At 36.4% G+C, this 23,478-nt stretch overlaps 1 protein-coding gene across 11 annotated transcripts in view; it reads left to right on the forward strand.

Annotated features, from left to right (window-relative positions):
* The window catches only part of LOC149790230 (uncharacterized), a 54,047-nt gene extending 43,285 nt beyond the window's left edge, over window positions 1-10,762 (forward strand). For all 11 annotated transcript variants that reach the window (XM_089972256.1, XM_089972258.1, XM_089972251.1 and 8 more), the window contains 2 exons: window positions 3,656-3,781; window positions 9,808-10,762. In XM_089972256.1, the coding sequence (XP_089828382.1) occupies window positions 3,656-3,781; window positions 9,808-9,858 (177 nt within the window). In that variant the 3' untranslated portion in view covers window positions 9,859-10,762. The remainder of the gene's footprint in view (window positions 1-3,655; window positions 3,782-9,807) is intronic.
* The last annotated feature ends 12,716 nt before the right edge of the window (window positions 10,763-23,478 follow it).

Consider the following 23,478-nt stretch of genomic DNA (forward strand, 5'->3'; position numbering starts at 1 on the left):
TGTGATAATATATGCATACCTTTGTGTCATTTCCTGTGATAATATATGCATACCTTTGTGTCATTTCCTGTGATAATATATGCATACCTTTGTGTCATTTCCTGTGATAATATATGCATACCTTTGTGTCATTTCCTGTGATAATATATGCATACCTTTGTGTCATTTCCTGCGGTAATATATGCATACCTTTGTGCAATATCCTGTGATAATAGATGCATACCTTTGTGTAATTTCCTGTGCTGATATATGCATACCTTTGTGTAATTACCTGCGGTACTATATGCATACGTTTGTGTAATTTCCTGTGGTAATATATGCATACCTTTGTGCAATTACCTGTGATAATATATGCATACCTTTCAAATTTGACGACGGGCCGAGTAGAGTAAGGTGTTTTCCTTTAAAGCTCGTTCAGATCTCACCTATGTCCGCATACCTTAACCTGTGCTAAAAAAAGGCGTTAAACCCACAAAACACAAAAACACTATAAAAAAAATATATTTGTATGAATGATCCAGGGACAGAACGCTTGAAAAAAAATGAAAACTCTAATTATTCAATGGTGGTGGTTCAAGTCAAGTTAAAAACAAGTAGGTTTTTCAAGATGTAGCCAGTCTAAAGTTAATAAACATAATATCCAGCATGTACGTTAATTGTTTTGATTCCAGCAAGAAATCGAATAATATACCCTTATCTGCAAGCTAGGTCAATGTAAACTGTTTTGACTTACGTCCGATGGAAAATAGAGTTGTAAAAAAATATCTGCCGTAATTAATTTACCTTTTTGTAACAGTATTATTCAATGTCCTATCTTAAATCTACATACCTCTCCTGCCGATATACAGCCAAATTTAACCCGCGTTTGTTTAATACCGATGAAATGTGGAGATCTGATGAAGCTAAATATTTTTTAAAAATAGGGGCGTGTTAATAAAGCTCATGTTAACCTGGTCCAAATATATTATACAACCATTAGCGCGCGCTGCCTCATTCATACGGATTCTTGTCCTGCTTGAAAATAATTATAACTCTCTAAATTGTTTTATTATATTGGTGTCGTTATATCACTGTCAAGAGAAACAGGATTGTACTGGTTTTGAGACTACTCCAATATGTAAATATTAATACTTAATGTGAAGTATTTAATTAGCACTTATTATTCAAAGAAAAACAACTTCGGCAGTGTCATTTACTACAATGGAATTTGTTGTTTTCAGTTGATATGATTTAACATTTTTAACCTTTGTATACCTTGTAAGGTTTTGTTTTTGCATTATTATTTTTTTCGGGGAGGGGACTACTTTGTTTTTTCCTGATACTATTTGCAATACTTTTTAAATTAAAATATTTTTTACTGAATGTGGATCATTAAATAGGGAAGTGAGAGAAGGGTATCCACTTAAACTCACTCCCGCTTGCATCCAACATTATGCGATACTGCATGGGATACTCGTATGACACTGCACAAACCCCGATCTAAGGGCAGGAAAGGGCGGGAAATTATTGAAAAGCGTCGGTGGCCTGTTCGATAAGGGTTGTTACCGCCCCTGAAAATAGACTCCCTTGAAGAGCTCTTCAGTGAATTGAAAACAGACACCATATGCACGAATTTACAATCTCTATTTCCGGTGAGCAATACCCCTTACGAATGCGTCAACTTGAGTGCTTAAATTTAGATAAAAGTGTGATAGCGTGTTTATGTGTTTCACAGACTGAATTTATATTATTATCATTAAATTCAACCCATAACACATACATTCTCCTATTTAAAGCATTATTACTATTGTTGTTGTTATTGTTATTATTATTATTATTATTATTATTATAAATCCTCATACACATATTTAAATATATTCGTTGTTATCTTGGCAAACTTAGATAATGTAATAATCAGTTTTTAGTGAAATATATTTTGCTTAGATGAAGAGGAATATGAATAAGATTTGTCAGGAGATGACACGTTAGAAACAAAGCAAATTATCAGTTCTGTCTGATATGTAATAAGAATGTGCTTTTTAAAAATATCACGTACATGTTTGAATTAGATTATGAATGCCAATTGTCAATGAATAAATCATCTTATATACTTGTATATACTAACATGAGTAAAAAAAAAACCAGACATCATAGATTTCATGTTTTGTTTTCTGTCAAAATCCAGTCCCTAAATTTACCATAACAAAGGAAATTTCCGGAACAAAATTGAAATTACTGAAGAAAGGTCGAACTTAATAGTTAGCAGTATTGTCCATGCAGAATAAATTATATGTATAATTGGGCTCTATGCTTCACATCTATAGTATTAGCATCGAAATATGTGGCACCACTGCACCAGTGCAAAACGGCATGGGTAGACGCATGTAGCAAGCATATGAAGATCGGCAACGTTCATATAGGAAAGCATTAGGGGAACGGACAGACAAATGAAGAAGTCATTAATAGCATATCTACACATATTATATGCTGTTGTATAGCTTGAAATCTTTTCTTCAAATCTATTGTATTAGCATCGAAATATGTGGTACCATCGCAAAGCGGCATGGGTAGAGGCACGTTTGAAGGATATGAAAATCAAAAAATTCGCATGCGATACTGATTAAAAAATAAAAAATAAATTTATTTTGCATTTTAACACATTTTTATTAGCATAGATCGATTTAGACTGATGAGAACCTTATAAATTGATATCAAATGAAGACGTGATTAATAAGATATATACACACATTATATACTGTTGGATAACTTTAATTCGATGCTTTGTTGGCCTCCATCACAGCATATAGATTTGCTCGCCGGAAGAGCGTTGTATCATGGGTAAATTAGAGGACTTAATAAGTCAAGAGACGTAACAACCCTTATCGAACAGGCCTTTTTTTTTTTTTTGCTTTCGTGTAAAGGACTGGATATTTAAAATGTTATATCTGCACAACAAGACATTCATTCTAGGCATTCTGAACTGGGCGGTTTTCATATTTAGACGATGAGTACGCTTGATTAACAATTAAACATTACACTGGACGATTAAGATGATTCGAACCCTGGTTAGTTGCATGCAGATTAAGACTAATCTTAATCCAGTTTATGATTTGAATGTATACACGTATTGACTACTGCTTCGACTGACGTTTGTCTCAGCTGATACGACGGAAAACAGTTGTATAAAATGTTATGTTCTGCTCTTGGTATGCACTGAACTGCAGAGTTAAGTATTTGGGTATAAGGTTTGTATGCTGTTCGTCAAATGAAGAAATTATGACGTTATGGCAAACTGAACATGGATATGTTGTATCATGGCAGGCAGGGAACTGCCAGACCTTCTGCAACAAAATAGTTAATACGAGTTAATATTAACACATAGCCAGTGATATCAGCAGTCAGTTGGATGCAGTGTTTTAACGTTTGACTAGCGAGTGAGAAAAGTCGCCGGTCCATCAGTTGCCAGTTTGAGAACTTAAGTCACTGTTACGTTCAATCGGAAACAAAGGTGCTTACAATTGTGAGAATTTGTAGATTTTATATTTTAATTTCATTCAAAAAATTCATCAATACGTTATCTTTATAACTTCGATTAAGGAGAAAATTAGCGACATTTAGTGGCATATGAATGCATGCAATGTGATTAGCAAATGAAATTCTTTTCACATCTTTCCAGGCTTTTATCTATCAACCGACAAATATGAATGGTCCGTTGTCAAGCAGTAGTAAAGAATTGGATTCACCAGAGCTAGATAGAAAATTAGGCCATGCATATTACAATGTTGCCGACTTTGAGCAAAATGTATGTAATGTTCGTTTCTCTCTCTCTCTCTCTTTCTCTGTCTGTCTGTCTGTCTCTCTCTCTCTCTCTCGATCGATCGATCGATCAAAACTTATGTCCAGTTCTGGCCTATATGCCAATCCAGATTATCACAAATTGTATGATTTTATGGAACGCTACGACTACTTGTGTTGTTCGTCCGCCTCGGATGCGGGAAGTCGCGGGTTTGAACCCCGGCTGAGTCATACCAAAGACTTATAAAACATTATACTAACAGCTGCCTCGCTGGGCGCTCAGCATTAAGAGGTTAGTGTTAGGACAGGTTGTTGGCCTGGTGTCAGGATAATGTGACTGGGTGGGACATCATGCTACATGTCTGCGGCATGATGCCCCAGTGCTAGACATCACTGTAAACTGCCACACTGCAGACATCGTAGCGATATAACTGATTTTTTCTTGAACGCTACCTTAAAAATCCAAATCACACACACACACACACGCACGTTATTCGTCCTCATTATTATGGATGGAGCATTTACATCCGGTGATTGTATCCTCATATAGATATATATAGATATATATATAGATATATATATATATATATATATATATGTGTGTGTGTGTGTGTGTGTGCGGTAGTTTTTTCATTATGTGCGGTGGTTTTGACATATGTGACAGTGTTGTCATCATATGCAGTTGCGTTGTTATTATATGTTGTTGTTTATATGGCTCTTTCTCAGTTTTATTCGGTCATATCTTTATATTCCGCGCTGAAGTCCTTTCCCTTCAAATTTGACGGTTATGACCATTATATTCGGTACTTATATATTGTTGGATGGTTTAATCAGTAATTATAAGGTGCTTATTTCATTATTAGATGTTACCTCGATAATAATAATAATAATAATAATAATAATAATAATAATAATAATAATAATAATAATGTTGATAGCTGGAAAACTTCGTGAAACGACCGAATGTTACCAATGTAGAATTATTTCTGACGGCTTTATTGAACTTCTGCATCGATGTTTCCGTGTACTTCTGCACCGATGTTTCAGACGCTTCAGTGATTTCCAACTTTACTTTTACAACCTTTTGAAAGATACATAATGAAAATGCAGCGTATTTTTTTAAAGTTTGAGCTTGAAAACGATTGTGCAGAGAGAAGCTGGATATTGTTAGTAATCTTTATGATATCACTGCGTGGTAAACAGATCTTACATAATCAATGATGCGTACAGCGTGCATCAGTTTTGTAGCACAGCAAAGTGAATTAGGTTTATGCGTGCAACTGCAACTAAACTACTTTCAAAATTCGATTAACATTAACTTACTTCATGAAGACATTGTTAAGACTCTAAGTCTTCAAAGATGTAACAGAAATAAAGTGAAACCAACAATTTAAGTGATTTATCTCTCTACAATACCACTTGAAAATTCAAGAGTCACTTACAGTATTCGTGAAATAAAATAAATTCCAAATAATTCTAAATATCCTATGACAAGTGAAAAAAACATAGAATGTCTGGGACGGATTACAATATTATTAAATGTCCCGATATAACACAACGGTACAATCCAAAATGTCCTGGAATCGGTTGACAATAAACCCACTTTAGTAATTACAATGTATATTGTACATAATTCCTCTCAAAGCAAACAACAACAACAACAAAAAAAAAGGAAACGATTCCAACAGACTGATCTTAAAACAGGAATAAATTATTTGTTTATCAAAATCCCTATTTATACACATTTTCATTTGGCCTCGATGTGAATCATTCCAATGGAAAATGCAAGTCGAAATTGTAAACAAGACTGGGTCCAGAATATTATTTTGACATCCTATTTACATCTTACCAAATAACAATTACAATAATGAACAAATGTTAGATATGTAAACATGCTGCTTACATTATCTACAATTAAAAATCGTGGTCAGAAGTTAAGCACACACAGTTAAATATACATAACATTATCTTGAATGTTCATTACTATAGTATTCGCACACCCTCCCGATTGTTTGTTTCCCATACCGATTGTAGAAACGAAAAGCATCAATGATAAAGAAAAATGCACAAATATTTGTCATTTCATTCATCGTGTTATAATTTCTAACCTGATTGTCACCAAGGGTCCCTAACACTGTCATTTTACTGACGTTCCTAACCAAAAGGACATTCCTGATGTAGGCAAGTATAGAGTCTGCTCAGTCCTTTTCTGGTTTATAGAACAGTTCAATTCAATAAAAACTGTGTCGTCTGCGTCCAATATTTGCAATGTCTAGTTTACAAATATTTGTTATTCTAAATTTAACAAATACAAGACAGGAACTCTTGTATACGTGTGTCTAAAGAAACGTAACTCCAAAATTTACGGCATAATTAAGATGATCAAAAACAGTTAACCACGTCACACCTGTTGCTTGAAAACATAGACTCACTCATGCAAGTATGCCGACCATGTTATTAAAGAGACTCCCATTTGATTCGAAATGCCAACAAGCTGAGCATTTCTGACACACTGAAAATAATCAGGTTAAAAGTATAAATTGATAAATAAAATTACGTGTTATGTCCTTGATGCCGTTTGTTTTCAAAACTGATACGGGTAGAAACATACGGGAGTGTTTCCGATCACTGTACCTACTGCGTTCAATGAGATCAGGTTAAAAATCACGTTCATGTTAGACTGGCGTCTCACTACCGCACATGAACTCCAAGCTGTGCAGCGTGAGAATGATCACAGTCAATAAATAAATACATGTAAACGATTCAGTCTCACATGACCCTCTTTTCGGTGGAGGGTGGTAAATAGGAGTAAATAAATTGCTTTAAAAATGCATTATTTCTGAATATCTTCATAAAATCAGTCTCCATTTAATGTGTTATGTATGTTCCAAATGTGTTATATTGAACAAGTTTTTAAACAATGACACTGTTTCAAAATACGAAATGATCATAATAAGTATCAGACGATGAGAGCAAACAGACTTTCCATTTTAATACACCAGGCTCGGTCAAACGACACACATGAGGTACTGCTTCAACTTCAGTAAAATACTGTATAAGAATGTGTTTTACGGACATGAGCACTCTGCCTCTGTGTACAAAATACTGTATAAGAATGTGTTTTACGGATATGAGCACTCTGCGTCTGTGTACACAATTCTGTATAAGAATGTGTTTTACGGATATGAGCACTCTGCCTCTGTGTACAAAATACTGTATAAAAATGTGTTTTACGGATATGAGCACTCTGCCTCTGTGTACACAATTCTGTATAAGAATGTGTTTTACGGATATGAGCACTCTGCCTCTGTGTACAAAATACTGTATAAAAATGTGTTTTACGGACATGAGCACTCTGCCTCTGTGTACAAAATACTGCATAAGAATGTGTTTTACGGACATGAGCACTCTGCTTCTGTGTACATAATACTGTACAAGAATGTGTTTTACGGACATGAGCAAACTGCTCCTGTGTACAAAATACTGTATAAGAATCTGTTTTACGGACAAAAATATAGAGGGATAACAATGATCATGTGTAAAAAAAATAATCCCTACGAAACCAAAAGCAAACTATGTATTTACCCAAAACATGAAACAAATAAATTTATGCTTAAGAGTTACACGATAGCAACAAGGTTATAAATTATAAATTCATCAATGAAATGACTAAATTTTGAGCACCTTTGATATCGTTTATGCTTTCCATTGTTAAAAGTGGTAGGGTGTACAAACAAACGGTATCTTGTGCGTGCGAATACTATAGAAATTAGCATTTAAGATGATGGCTCGATGAAAGAAAATCATGTCAACTTAATTTTGAAAGTATTTGTTATGTAACTACATGCATAAACCTGCTTCACTTTGGCAGGTTATCTTGATCCAAAATGGTACACCAGTACGCATATTCATCGTGTCAGATCTTTTTGTAACACCCAGTGAGATTATATCCTACCTCGAAGTTTACTAACACTATCTGGTGTTATTCTTTCTTTAGAAAAAGTTATCAAAAAGGTTTTTTTTTTTAAAGTTAAAACTTTCATGGATATCCTGAATTTTTCATTTATATGTTTCTAAAGCGTGTTGAAGATAAATCGAAAATTACGAAAGCATTTAAATCATCCGTGTATAAATACTTATAATCCTTTATCGGTATCATTCGATCGTTTGACGACGTTTTCCGGCTATCATCACGATTACTGTGGCAACATTGTATAATGAGATAATCATATTATATACCGCTTAAACCACTTAACATGAAGATATTTTAAGTACCGCATCTCCAAAGTCATAACCACCAAATATAAAGGAAAAGACTTGAATATAGGTCCATAAGTTTAATATTGGTGGTAAGTTGCAACGTTGTAAGAAGTAGCTGACGTCAGTTTGTGGGGACTACGGGGAAATCCTAGGTTATGCAACACTGTAAGAAGTAGCTGACGTCAATTTATGGGGACTACGGGGAAATCCTAGGTTATGCAACATTGTAAGAAGTAGTTGACATCAATATATGGGGACTACGGGGAAATCCTAGGTTATGCAACATTGTAAGAAGTAGGTGACGTCAATTTATGGGGACTACGGGGAAATCCTAGGTTATGCAACATTGTAAGAAGTAGTTGACGTCAATTTATGGGGACTACGGGGAAATCCTAGGTTATGTAACACTGTAAGAAGTTGACGTCAATTTATGGGACTACGGGGAAATCCTAGGTTAAGATTGTCCTTAGGTTTTATATTGCGGATTACATTGTAACATTATTAGAAGTGACTGACATCAATTTATGTGTAACCAAAACTTATTCACTTCCAGAGCAAAGAATATATGTCTGCATTGAAAAAAATATTTAAAAAAATGCAAGTGCTTTCGCCAAATTTGACATTTTCAATGGATTCTGTCTAATTCCACTCACGGAAAGAGCAATCGAAATGTGGCCTTTTGCAACTGTAGATAGACTTTATAAATGTAAAGTAATGATGTTTGGTATGAAAAATTATCCGTCAACATTCCAGCGTTTAATAAATTCGACAGCATCGGATATAGATAATTGTGACGCATATATCGATGACATCTTCAATTACAAGACATCTGGAAAAATCACTCAGAAACCACTCTAAAAAAATTTGATGGACTAAGTGGTGCACATTTTACAATTAATTTAGGTACAAGTGAGTTTGCCTTGCTTCTATAACAATTTTAGGACATATTATTGGACATGGTCAAGTTAAGCCCGCAGAAGTTCAGATCAAGGCTATCTCTAAATTCACAGTGCCTGTTAACAAAAGCTCTGATTCGAGAATTAGGTATGGCTTGACATTGTGGGAAAATTTGTTCACATTTCTCCATAATTGCCGATCGTCTGATAAATTTCTTGAGTAGGATCTAAAAAAAATCCTTGGTCTGACAAGTGTCAGGAATCTTTTGACAAATTCGAAAAATTATATATCCAGACTTTATGGTTCATTCAGCTGACAATATCAGTCACTTATTTAACATGTTTGTTCATGTAAGTGATGTGGTGGTTGGTCTAGTATTGATTCAAGAAGATAAAACTTGTGGAGCATCCCAATATGATATGTTTCTAACAAAATTAACTAAGCGCTACATAGGTTACCCCATAATCGAGAAAGAATGGTTAGTGTTGATATTGGCTTTGAAACACTTACAACTGTATTTAATTCAGTAATAACCACATTACTTTCATTACCATCAGAATTAAAACGTGCTCATTGAGTTTTGGGAACAAATTAGTACTTTAGGATTAGTGTGGACTCGTTCAAGTCATTCTGGATTATATCACTGTGATATATGCAGGACTATTGGATACATCAGTACGTTTAAGACTATTGAAATTCATTCTGAGCATTCTGTACCATTGGATTTGTGATAGAACAATTATGGATTATCGGGGATTTCATTAAAATATGTTTTGTTTTTATCTACCATATTGCCCATTTCCAAAGTTCGCTGGTTCTGGGATGTGCACTTTATTTGCAACGTCATCACTTTATTCAACAATTATTTATTTTCAGGGCACGCAAAAGAGATCAAGTAACAAGACCTCCAATAATTATATTTTCTAGTAAGGTTCTACTCTGTATGCAACAGACTACATTGCATTCTACAACTTTATGAAAGATTGAACAGTATTAGGAGAGCTGTACCCTGCCTCTGTCAGATATTTTTGTTTACGCATTATTTGAACAAACATTATATTTATGCTGTATACACATGCCGATGATCAATCTTCATTCCCCTAAAATATATTGTAAAACGTTTTCTCTATAATTGGCAATTTTCACATATCTAAGCGAGTATGATTAATTTATAGTCTATTTTCATTCATATTTTAAACAATTTAATAAAGATATACCAACTAGTTGAAATCATACATGTAGAACGTACATATATATCAATTTCCTGCTGTCCGTGTTAAATGCCATCTTTATTTGTATTTCTTCAAATAACCTCTCGAACTTAAAGAGAATGCTCTTTCAGCTAAATATCATAGCGTTTTCTTTAAAATCGTAGTTAATTTAATTGAAAAAAAATCATGAAAATGGACAGAGGACAGTTAAGCATGTGGTAGAAATTTCATTAAAAATAGATGAGAGATTTTTAAAATTATATTATTTTAATTTGTACGTGGTATATACTAAAATCCCAGTATAGGTGAACCAAGAAGAGCTTGACTGCCCCTCAAGTTGGCAAAAATATGTCTTATCGACACCAGGCAATCATCTTCTCTAGCTAAGATTCCGATATGTTAACCTATCTACATCTTGGCGGATCGATCTGATATTTCAGTGCTTTTAACTGGCGACATATATTGGATAACACGAGTTGCCTCCTCTAGTATGTAAAATTCATTGATGATAATATATTACTGTCTAATACTCAAGCTGGATTCAGGAATGGATATTTCACAATATACAATATATTTCTTTTGGATAACCTTATTGAATTTATTAAACATTTCAGAATGGACTTTTTTGTACTTTTGTTTATTTTAAATGTGTCTTTGATAATGTATCTAGAGCTAGAGTATGGCATATACTGTATTGCGAATATGTTTAAATGCTATATTAAGTATTTATAATTATATCAAATTATCTGCCTCTGAAAATAATGCAGTTTCTGATTGTTTTATTTGATTTTTTCTCGTGTTATTGATTCGTTTTGTGTTATGTTTGTTTGTTTTTCAGATGTAGGTCAAGGGTAAATGTTATCTCCATTATTTTTCTCCTTCTTCTTAAATGAACTAGAATTATTTGTATTGGTAAGTGGGTGTACAGGTTGTGATGTACTCCAGAGACACTGATTTTGTAAATGTTAAATGTTATGTTGCTTTCCACGCTGACGACACTGTATTTGTGCAGATAATCTTGTTGACTTGCTATATACCATTGGTATGTTTAAGCAGATATTGTGATAACTATTTACGTATATTCGATACAGAGAAAATAAATTGTATTGTATTTGTTCCAAAACAACAAGATCAGACATTGCAAAATAAATAAATGCCTATCTTGATGGTATATGTGAATATAAATACTTAGGCCTGGCATTCACAAGAATGGAAAGCTCTCCAATGGCTTAGATTTTCTACTGAAACTGGTACATGGTCTAAAGTTTCCTATAACGAAATAAAGTGTACACTATGTCAGTCGCAGAAAATAGGTGATGAATATTACTATCTTCCGTCGTGATTTTATGTTCTTAATGAAGGAGATAAATGTCTACCTCATTGTTACGTATCCAGGACTAACGTTAATAAATACCATCAGTTAATGAAAACTCTCGTAAAATATTTACAGGTTCTAAGATTATGTTATCGTTTCTATATAATCCCTTTCAAGCATTATGTAATGATATCACACGCTATAGTCATATTAATTTCTTACATAAATATTTTGTTCTAAACATTACAAGGTGGGTGTAATAATAACTTGTCAAGTCTTGTATTGACGAAACCAAGAGATAGCTTTCTTCGGGGGGGGGGGGGGGGGGCTCATATTTCTTGGAATATCTTATCATGAAACACAAAGCATTCATTCCGCTGCATCATCCCTTAAGCTTTTAACTCTGGTATCAAGGTCACAAACTCACAACTTCGAAAATACGCATTAATATTTTGATAGAAATTTGGAATTTACGTATATTTGTTTAACCAGTCGTAGTTTCTGTTCATACATGAAATGCCGTATTAGGACGCAAAAACAACTCTGCAGCACATCTCGTCACTAATTTAACCTTGGGTCAAAGTCATGAAGGTTACAGCGCTTTTTCGTAGCGCGAGATCTACACGAAAACCGCAGTTCTTCTGTTGTAAAGTTCCGTATTTTCGGTGCACGTGGCGAGTTTGCATTATTTCTTCCACATATCATCAATATGGATGGGGTTTATTCGTGTTTTATAAGAACTTATTTAAGTTTGTCATTAAACAATTGCATCAAAATTAGTCTAAACATATTTATGTTCTTAATTTATCTGCACTTTTCTTGACATAAATTATTTAATTAGCTCAGAAAAACCATTGCCAATAAATACTGCATTTTTTTTCTTTTAAAGACGTCTCATAAGTGTCTAGGAATGTAGAAATGGGGATAAGTGAAAGGACTTCCAAATATTAGTAGGCATGTATGTTCTCTGTGGGAAACGTTATGAATAATGATCAATGAACAGTAAAACAAAATATTAAAATCCTATGCGTACCTATTTTTGTCGGGGAACTTTTTATTGTGCTATGCATGAACAAGCAGCTCTCTCTCTCTCTCTCTCTCAACTGTATCAAACGCACACACGCGCGTGCCCATAAAGATGTGTACACACAAATGTATCTGTTTAACTTTCTTACTGTGCAATCTTACAAAGTCTCACAGTACTATGTAACTATTTTTCCTCCCTTCGTCTCTTGTATACAATGATTTAATGGTTTACCAATCACGTGGATATTGATTTGGTTCACAAGATAGACCAGGCACGTGCAACCTACATCCCGCCATCTGGTTTTCTCCGCTTCTATGCAACATAAAAGTGACTTCAAAAATCGCTTATCCGGCCCGCGCCCTGGAGTAAGTTACACATGCCTGATTGCAACATTTGTGACCGTAATCATTGCAGTTTCCACACTAACGTGAGCCCTTGATTCGAGCACATGAGTCTGACGTTTTATCAAAAAAAAAAAAAAAAAAAAAAAAAAAAAAAAAAAAAACCCACGACGACATTCTGTGTCGTCGGGCGTTTCTTCTTCTTAGGGGACGTCCATTAATTATGTCAACAATTTTTGGCAATTTTTTACACCCCCCCCCCGGTCAACAACTGTCAAACTTTCAGTGACCCCCCTAATAAAATTATGTCAAATTTTTTTTACCCCCCCCCCCCCACAAACTAACAATATTTTATACGGCTGGTTTTTATGCTAAAAATAGAATTATGGAAATTAAAAGGTCTACAAATAAATTTTAATACATTTTTTTTACTTGTTTAACATTTCAAATTGACTATAACACTTTGAATTCATGAAAAAATCGAGACTTTATATTCTAGCTTATATCATCTTCCCATGGGGAAGCCAAATGTTCCTCAATTGTTATAATGGGCATAGTGGCTGATTCATTAATTTCTTCAGATTAATACCATATGTGGTTAATCTGTCTACAGTCTACAATCTACATTGAATAAATACAAAATATGATGATGCAAGACTATGACTTCCTTGGCAAGAGCTCAACCAGTTTAGGATTAAACTGGTGGGCTGTTGACGGGCGAGCGAGTGTGTGCCATACCAACGCACCGACTAATTTCCTATTTTTTGATTTATTAAATTTTATTGTAAAAAAATAACATTGTTGACGTCAATTTATCTTGAACTCCCCCCTCCCCCATGTCAACAATTGTCAAACTTCTTCAAACCCCCTCCCCCCCCCATTTTGTTGACATAAGTAATGGACGACCCCTCACCTCAAAATTGTAAGACGATTGGGAACCATCAGAAATTCATTCTACAGACGCTATTGTACTTGAAGCGAACACGTAAAAAGTCAATTTTAAAGTGAAAACATAATTTTTTCACAAAGTTGCAGGTTAAACATAATTTCTATTCAACTGCATGCACCGTTGTGTCTACCTATTATTTTGTCGACTTCAGCAAGTGAATGCTACAAACGGAAAGCTGCTGATCTCCATTATAAGAATAACAGATCCCAGTCAGTGCCGGATTTACCATTGTGCTTAGGTGTGCTTAAGCACAGGGCCCCGTTGGCCAGGGGGGCCCCATCTTCCTGACACATAAAAATTTTACGATGAATTTTTCAAATGTTTTTCAAAAGTCAAAACATCCTAAACTTCCTGAGTATGTATGCCTGACTACCTGTGTAGGCCTACCGGGCCTACCTCTTTCAGGGCCCAGAGTATGTATGCCTGACTACCTGTGTAGGCCTACCAGGCCTACCTCTTTCAGGGCCCAGAGTATGTATGCCTGACTACCTGTGTAGGCCTACCGGGCCTACCTCTTTCAGGGCCCAAGTAAGGGGCCTCATAACTTAACTAGCACAGGGCCTCATTTGTCCTCAATCCGGCACTGATCCCAGTAAACGATTATTTTTTCTCGGCACCAATAATGACACATTCCCGAGTCAGTCGTATGTAAATTATCGTGTATAAACCACGGGGATTTTTTTCCGGCTCTATATTTCGATGAAGGATACAATATCATGAAACAAAAATATATATATATATATATATAGCTCAAAAGTATTAAATTGTTACAATTATTTTCATTTCCCTATAAAATAAGGATATAGGTACCGGAATATATTAAATGTCACAATACAGTGGGATATTTTGTGACAGGACATTCAGTTAAGAACAAGTGTGGTCTAATTACGCGAGTAATTTCTTAGATTACCTACATGTTTTTCATTGCTTAACCACCGCTCCGGTAGCCTAGTGGTTAGAGCGTCCGCCTCAGAAGTGGGAGGTCGTGGGTTCGAACCCCGGCAGAGTCATACAAAAGACTTACAAAAATGGTCGCTTGTCGCTCAGCATTAAGAGGTTAGTGTTAGGACTGATCGGCCTGGTGTCAGGATAATGAGATTGGGTGGGACATCATGCTACGTGTCTGCGTCATGATGCCTCAGTGCTAGACATCACCATAAACTGCCACACTGCAGACATCAGGGCGATATGACTGATTTTTTTTAAAGCTACGTCAAAAATCCTAACAACACACACACACACACAGAGAGAGAGAGAGAGAGAGAGAGAGAGAGAGAGAGAGAGAGAGAGAGGCTCAATACTTAACCGCGGAGAGGATCTTCCATTGGTATTTTCATATGGTCCTGTTTTCAAAGCTGTTTCACAACGGGAAGTAACTCGTGGATGCCTACTGATTTATCTTTCATCACTTCCCTTTAAGAAGGAAAAAATAACAATGCTGTTAAAGCCCCCTTATGTTTACAAAGTACCCTAAACATCCAATAAATTGATGTATATTTATTACTGTTTATAAGACATAATATATTTTATTCAACGTTAAACATAACAACAAATAACACTTGCGAAAGAACTATAACTCAGATAAACAATGGACTACACGCATATACATATATAAGCAACATAAAGTTTTACTGACAAAGTTATATTACACATTTTTAAAACTTTTTACAACAATCAAAACACATTATTACCCAGGACACTCCGATGAAGCTGACCCTGGTTGGTCTGGGCGCATGTTGAAGCCAATACCCTTGGATTACGATTCCTACACCCATCATGCAAAGTTACCACAGTTCCATATAGTATACAGATTCTAGTATGCATCAATGCATAAGTCATATATATACTAGTATACAAGGATGCGTAAGTCAAAGATATACTAGTATACACTGGTGCATAACAGTCATAGACATAGCAGTATACACTGATGCATAAATCATATAGATACTAGTAATGGTGCATAACAGTTATAGAGATACTAGTATGCACAAATGCATAACTCATAGAAATATTAGTATACACTTATGCATAGGTCACAGATATACAATTATACACAAATGCATAAGTCGTAGAAATATTCATCATCATCATCATCATCATCATCATCATCATCATCAAACCCTTAACCTAAGAGGTCGTTGGGGCATCACAGTTGACTTTACAACCAATTCTCTCCATCTTTCTCTGTTATTTACTGCTCTTTGGAAATCTCCAAATCCCATGCATGTCCACTCCTTAATGTTGTCTTTCCACCTCTGTTTCTGTCTGCCTCTTCTTCTGAACCCTTGCCCTGCGCCTTGCAAGATTGTTTTCGCCAGTCCAGATGATCTTGAGACATGACCGTACCACTTCAGTTTACGCTTTTTTTTTACAGTGGTCAAGGGTCTTTATAGGATCCGATTGCTCGTTAGATCCTGTTGTTGGTTATATGGTCAATGTATGAGATTCCCAAGATCTTGCGGTAGCATCTCATTTCGAAGGTTTGAATCCTTCTTTGTACATCTGATGTGAGCGGCCATGTTTCACAAGCATACAAAAGGGTGGATAAGACAATCGAGTGCATCAGCCTTATTTTGGAACCAAAAGCAATGTTGGTATATTTCCATATTGGTCGCAACCTTGTTATTGCGGCTGTTGTCTTGGCAAACCTGAAAGTAGTTCTGGTTTGGAGCCGTCATATGTGATAACTGACCCCAAGTACCTGAAGCGTGCATCTCTTTCCAGCTTCTGCCCACTGATATTTTTTCTGCACTGATGCCGTTGGTGTTGTTTGTCATCAGTTTGGTTTTTCGGCACTAATCTCCACACAGTATGCTCTGGAGGTTGTGTAGATGCGCACAACCAAGTCAGCCAGTTCTTTTTCATCTCCTGCTAATCCATCAATATCATCTGCGAAGCGAAGGTGGGTAATTGTTCTTTCTCCGCTGCTGACAGTGCCCTTGTGGTCATGCAAGGCATCCTCCATGATCCTTTCCAGGAAAATGACGAAGATGGTAGGTGACAGAATACATCCCTGTCTGACTCCAACTGTTGTTCGAAACCAATCTCCTATGCTGCCATTGATGAGGACAGTACTGTTGGCTTTGTCATAGAGGTGATCAACAATCTGTACCAGATTTGAGCTATGTTATACTTCCTCCTAGTTGCCCATCAGGCCGCATGTCATACCCTATCAAAGGCCTTTGTGAAGTCTACAAAGACGTGGTATAGATTCTGTTGATGCTGAAGATATTTCTCGCAAAGGAGTCGTCTGAGACTGAAGATTTGTTATGTAGTGCTCCTTCCTGCTTAGAAACCTGCCTGCTCTTCAGTAGTAATTTTCTCTGCTCGAGGCTTTAGTCTGTTGAGAATTCTCTTCAACATGAATTTGCTCGGGTTTGAATCCATGTAGTGGGCCATTTCTCATGTCTGCCATATCTTGCTGACGATTGATGTCAGGACTGACTATTTCTTCTCCTCCTGCTTGAATGAGCTCTGCTGGTATGTTGTCAACGCCAGCTAACTTTCCTTTCTTTAGTGACCTAACTGTAATTTCTACTTCTTCGCCAAGAATGGGGTTATCATCAATATCTTCTGCCTGAGGGAAATTTAGTACTGCTGGATCCCCTTGGGTCTTGCGATTGTACAATTGTGAGCAGTATTCTGTCCATCGCTTTAGGATCTCTTTATCTTCTGTGAGCCATTTTCCTGATTTTTCTTGGATGGTGGTAGTTTTCCGTTGTTCATGGGTTGTGAGATCTTTCATCACTTAATATGTCATGTTGCTATCATTTCTACTCAGACTGTCGTTGATTTTGCAGCATTGTCTTTCTATCCAGGATTCTTTTGTCTTTTTCATTCTTTTCCTTATCATGTTGTTTATCTCTTGTATTTTCTAGCTCCTTCATGATCTCCTTTCCCTTTTTCGATTCTCTTCTTTTGTCGCATAGTTCAAGGACATCTGTTGTGGCCCAGTGTTTCTTTGTTCGATGCTATTTGCCATAGATCTCACTAGCTGTGATTGTCACAGCTGTGTTGAATGTGGTTGTTGAGTACTCGAGGTCGGTGTCTTGGTTGTCCAGAGTTATCAAAGGTGCAACGTTACCATCTATCATTACTTGGAAGGCTTCTGCGACTTTTGGATCTTTCAATTTTTAAAGGTCAAATCTGATTTTTGGTTGGTTATGCTTTTAGATCATTTTCAGGTGGAGGCGAAACGTTGTCATTAATAAATCATGGTCACTTACAATATCTGCACCTGGGAAACTTTGTGTTCTGGAGATATTTAGTCCTTTGCAGAATCATTTTTTTCACCACGATGTAGTCAATCTGGTTGTCATGTTGTCCATTTGGAATGTGCCAGGTCCATCTTCTATATGCTTTGTGAGGGCCGAACGTGTTGGTTAGCACAAGATTGTTGTAGGCAGCAAACTCCAAAAGCCTGAGTCCTCTTTCGTTTGTTTCTGCGGTGCAGAAGGGTCCACATGTGCTTTTCCAGTTTGTCCGTAATCAACTCCCACCTTTTCATTCCAGTCTCCTTCTACAAACAAAACATCCTTCTTGGGTGAGTTGCCAATGACATTTTGCAGCTAGTTGTAAAATTTATCCTGTCATCATAGTTAGATGTGTGTACATAGGCCTGTGTGATTGTGATGTTGAGGGGAGTCGACCTCAAGCGAGTGGTAATGAGGCTGCTTGAGACTGGACAGCAATTTACAATATTGCCCTTGTGGACAAGAAATCCAACGCCATGATTGTGCTTGTCCCCTCTTCCGCTGAAGTAGTGATTGTGCCCTTCATCTGTTTTTATTTCGCCAACGTTTTCCCAGCGAACTTTGCAGAGACCAATAATGTTCCAGTTGTACCTCTCCAACTCATGTGTAAGTTCTTTCAACTTTCCCACTGCCCTCAGTGTTCTAAAGTTCCATGTACCGATGATGATTTTGTCTCTCCCACTGATCGTGGTAGTGGGGGGCACCAGTAGGATACTTGTCACCTCCGTCCTGGTATGCAGCGTAAATCGCGGTCATTGTTGATCCGTGCTGCGACCAGTCCGGTATGGAAGAATCGTTAGTTGTCTTCATGTGGTGTGTCTTGGGTAAGATCCAGCGTGGCGGAGCCCATCCATCTCAAGACTGGATGACCACAGCCGAAATCCACTGATATATAATGACACGCCCTGGCCCTGGCACTTGGTCGTTGAGCTCATCTTGGAGCCATTCCGCCCTGGCCGTTGACTTCATCGAGGAAGACTTCCAGCCATTGATGGGCAGTGGTACAGGTTCATTGGATCCGTACGGGATTGAATAAGACGCTTCCGCCCCCAACGAGTCTACCAACTATGGGTACAATAGTGTGATGTCAGCACATCACCGCTGGGCGGTAGTAGAAATATTAGTATACACTTATGCATAACAGTCGTTGAGATACTATTATACACCGATGCATAACAGACATAGAGATACTATTATACACCGATGCATAACAGACATAGAGATGCTAGTATCCACTGATGCATACCAGTCAAAGAGATACTAGTGTACACTGATGCATAACCGTCATAGAGATAATATTATACACCGATGCATAACAGACATAGAGATGCTAGTATCCACTGATGCATACCAGTCAAAGAGATACTAGTGTACACTGATGCATAACCGTCATAGAGATACTAGTAATGATGCATAATAGTTATAGAGATACTACTATACACTGGTGCATATCAGTCATAGAGATACCAGTAAAGATGCTTAATAGTAATAAAGATAATAGGATACATTGATGTATAAATCATACAGATACTAGCATAAACTGATGCATAACAGTCATATAGATACTAGCATACACCGATGAATAAGTCATAGAGATAATAGTATACACTTATGCATAACAGTCAAAGAGATACTAGTATACACTGATGCATACCATTCAAAGAGATACTAGTACACACTGATGCATAACAGTCATAGAGATACTAGTCTACACTGATGCGTAACAGTCATATAAATACTAGTATCCACTAGTGCATAAGTCATAGAGATAATATTATACACTGTTATATAAGACATATTTTACACAAAGATTTAAACAGACAATAAGCATAGCATGCAAATAGAATACATGATGGGGATTTATAACGTAGTTTTGACAATCAGATTTCGCTAGGATGTCTGCAGTATGGCAGTTAATAATGATGTCTAGCACTGGGGGCATCATACCGCAGACATGTAGCATGATGTCTCACCCAGTTACATTATCATGACACCAGGCCTACCAGTCATAAGACTAACCTTGTAAAACTGAACGTCAAGCCAAGCAGCTGCAAATTCCATTTTATAAGTCGGTGGTATGACTTGGCCGGTGTTCGAACCCACGACCTCCCGCATCAACGGCGGACGCTCTTACCACTTTGGCCACCACAGCGGTCAAATGCGTAGATTATATATATCGTACGAACACCAGCATACATACATATGTATGTTCGTAATTAAATGCAAGCATGCATGCATACATACATACATACATGCATACCTACATACATACATACATACATACATACATACACACACACACACACACACACACACACACACACACACACACACACATACATACATACATACATACATACATACATACATACATACATACATACATACATACATACATACATATATACGTGCATGCATATATTAGGGTAAGAAAATTTATGAAAGATGTAAACGCGTGTCATGTGGAAAAGAATGGTTATTGCAAACCTAAGAGGATAATAAGACGATTTCTACATAAAACCTAAGACTAAACATGTATTGCGAGATAAAGTACATACAAATCTGGAAACTCGACTGCACGTCTAATTACAAATTACAACAATTAAAAAAAAAACGCAACTGCGATCACGTAAAAGATATAAATTAAAGATTTTTTTGTTGGGTGGGGTGTGGGTGCTGCTTTAAAACAAAAAGAAAAACCAAAAAGAATGAATTTGCATGCTTTACAATAAAGAAACAAAGAAGCAAAAAGTTATTTGCACAGACATCTGTCATCGAATGTCGACCGGCAAGGTTGTTCTAGACCAGGGAAGAAAACCTGAATAAGTTCGCTTTTTAGTAAAAGCATTTCATCGTTATGAATCCCTACCAATCATTCGTACCCTACTGTTCTGCAAATGAGGGTCCCAGTGCACATAAGGTGGCTTTTACTGAATGGGTCTGATAAACCCATTGATTGTACATACTTTGTAAACAACACTGCTCCTATATTTCGTACTTACTATAAGAAGTAAATGTAGCATTTTATACCAAACAGATGTGAAAGTGCATTGGCGTAATTTAGTTCGACACCTAACAACAATATTGCAATATGTAATGTGTGAAGCATAAATCTGCAAATTAAAATCACACCATAACCTTTGGTAAACCTCATGGGACAATGTATATTAAGGATAATTTCATCGAATTTAAGTATATCATTTCATCAAATATATATATATATTTGTACCATTATCAAATTGAAGCCTTAATTTCTACTATTTTGAACTCGATAATATTTTTATTGAATTTATCTATTTTGCTTCAGTCAAAGTTTAAAACCCAGGTAAACCTAAATGTAGAAAAAAATTATATTTTAAGTAACATTATTTTTGTCGCTACCTATATATAAAAAATTAGAATATATCCGAATGAAGGGGCAAACGTTGTCTCGTTTCCTACGGATATTTGCCAAATGTTAAATCTAAATTTAAACCAGCAAAGGTAGAAAGGTGTTACATTCAATTTTAAACTGTCACTGTGGGAAGCGCAGATACGTTCCGAGTGTGAGTGCGAATTCACCCTGCTTTTATCTTCTCATCCAACCACCGAGAACATCCATTGCATCTGAAGCAAAATGAAGATGAGTAACATCTGAGCACCAGTCTGGTGTTTTCAATGCCTGATTTGCATGCAACCCTAGATAATTCGTTACGAATTTCGTTTTTAGCAAAAGCATTCTCTCTCTCTCTCTCTCTCTCTCGCTCTCTCTTGATTAAAGTATATTCAAAGTCGTGACAGCTTTATCAGTATATATTAGTTGTTTTGATATTATGCGGGCTTTTTAACCAATTATTCTTTTTCTGCTGACATTAAAACATGGCTCATATCCACCCCAAATATACGGCCAGTTATTGGACCAATATAAATCAGTGAATAAATAATTTGCAAATAATTTCTTTGTCAAAATGGGATGAAAGGAAGGCCATCGTCTTATCCTCTGTTCAACACGATTTATCATTATTAAATTTTACTGCAACTATTTTATTACCGTTCTGTCCTGATTTCGATACTGGATATATAAGGCATGCATCAATGTGGCACAAATTTAATGACCAAAACTTAATATACACAAGTATGTGTACAATATTCTCAAGTTATGTTTGTCACATTAAATCAACATGCAATCTCTGGTGTTCTTCTAGGTCCTGTGGAATTCACTGGCCCTCCTTTCTCTTGGAATGTTATTTCTTCCCCCTACGTTTCTGTTTACACAATGACATTCTAGTGGACTAGTGGTATTCTAGTGGACTAGTGGTATTCTAGTGGATTAGTGGTATTCTAGTGGACTAGTGGCATTCTAGCGGACTAGTGGTATTCTAGTGGACTAATGGCATTCTAGTGGACTAGTGGTATTCTAGTGGACTAATGGCATTCTAGTGGACTAGTGGTATTCTAGTGGACTAGTGGTATTCTAGTGGACTAGTGGCATTCTAGTGGACTAGTGGTATTCTAGTGGACTAGTGGTCTTCTAGTGGACTAGTGGTATTCTAGTGAACTAATGGCATTCTAGTGGACTAGTGGTATTCTAGTGGACTAATGGCATTCTAGTGGACTAGTGGTATTCTAGTGGACTAGTGGTCTTCTAGTGGACTAGTGGTATTCTAGTGAACTAATGGCATTCTAGTGGACTAGTGGTATTCTAGTGGACTAATGGCATTCTAGTGGACTAGTGGTATTCTAGTGGACTAGTGGTATTCTAGTGGACTAGTGGCATTCTAGTGGACTAGTGGTATTCTAGTGGACTAGTGGTATTCTAGTGGACTAATGGCATTCTAGTGGACTAGTGGTATTTATTTCTCTATCTGAAGCTTTACTCCACATTTTCTAAAATTGTTTCCAATATCATTTTCACTTCTGACATGTCTTAATGCGCCGACTCTTAAGTTGACTTCTTTTCTTGGATAAGTGACACACTATGTCTTTGTCAACGTCATCCGATTCTTGTATCCACCAGTGACGTGATGAATTTTCCCGTCCTTTGTATCTTTCCACTCGTCAATTTGTCGGTATAACTAACTGGTTATTCACACTTCCTGGCAGTGCCGGATTACCCATTGAGCACACTAAGCACGTGCGTAGGGCACCAGCCTAACTGAAGCACAAGAACAAATTTAAATTAATTTGTGATGATAACATTGAGCTTTGAATATTTATATTGTTTTTGTTGGAGGGCGGGTTGGCGCCAGTGACACTTAGGGCCCTGGAAGGCCTTACTCGTCTTGGTAAGTATCAAGCGTGAATTAAGTAAAACGAAAACGAACATATACAACTTATTTTCGTCCATATTTTCAACACTTTTTAAATACGATGTGTCTATTGTGTATAAATACCGTTATTTTGGCCATGTGTTTATTGCATTTATTCTTCATAAAAGACCCGCAGTTAATATGCTGGTAAACGAAATTCGAG

The sequence above is a fragment of the Sinohyriopsis cumingii genome, chromosome 10 (genome assembly GCF_028554795.1).
Source record: "Sinohyriopsis cumingii isolate HCF-2022 chromosome 10, ASM2855479v2, whole genome shotgun sequence".
Lineage (NCBI taxonomy): Eukaryota > Metazoa > Mollusca > Bivalvia > Unionida > Unionidae > Sinohyriopsis > Sinohyriopsis cumingii.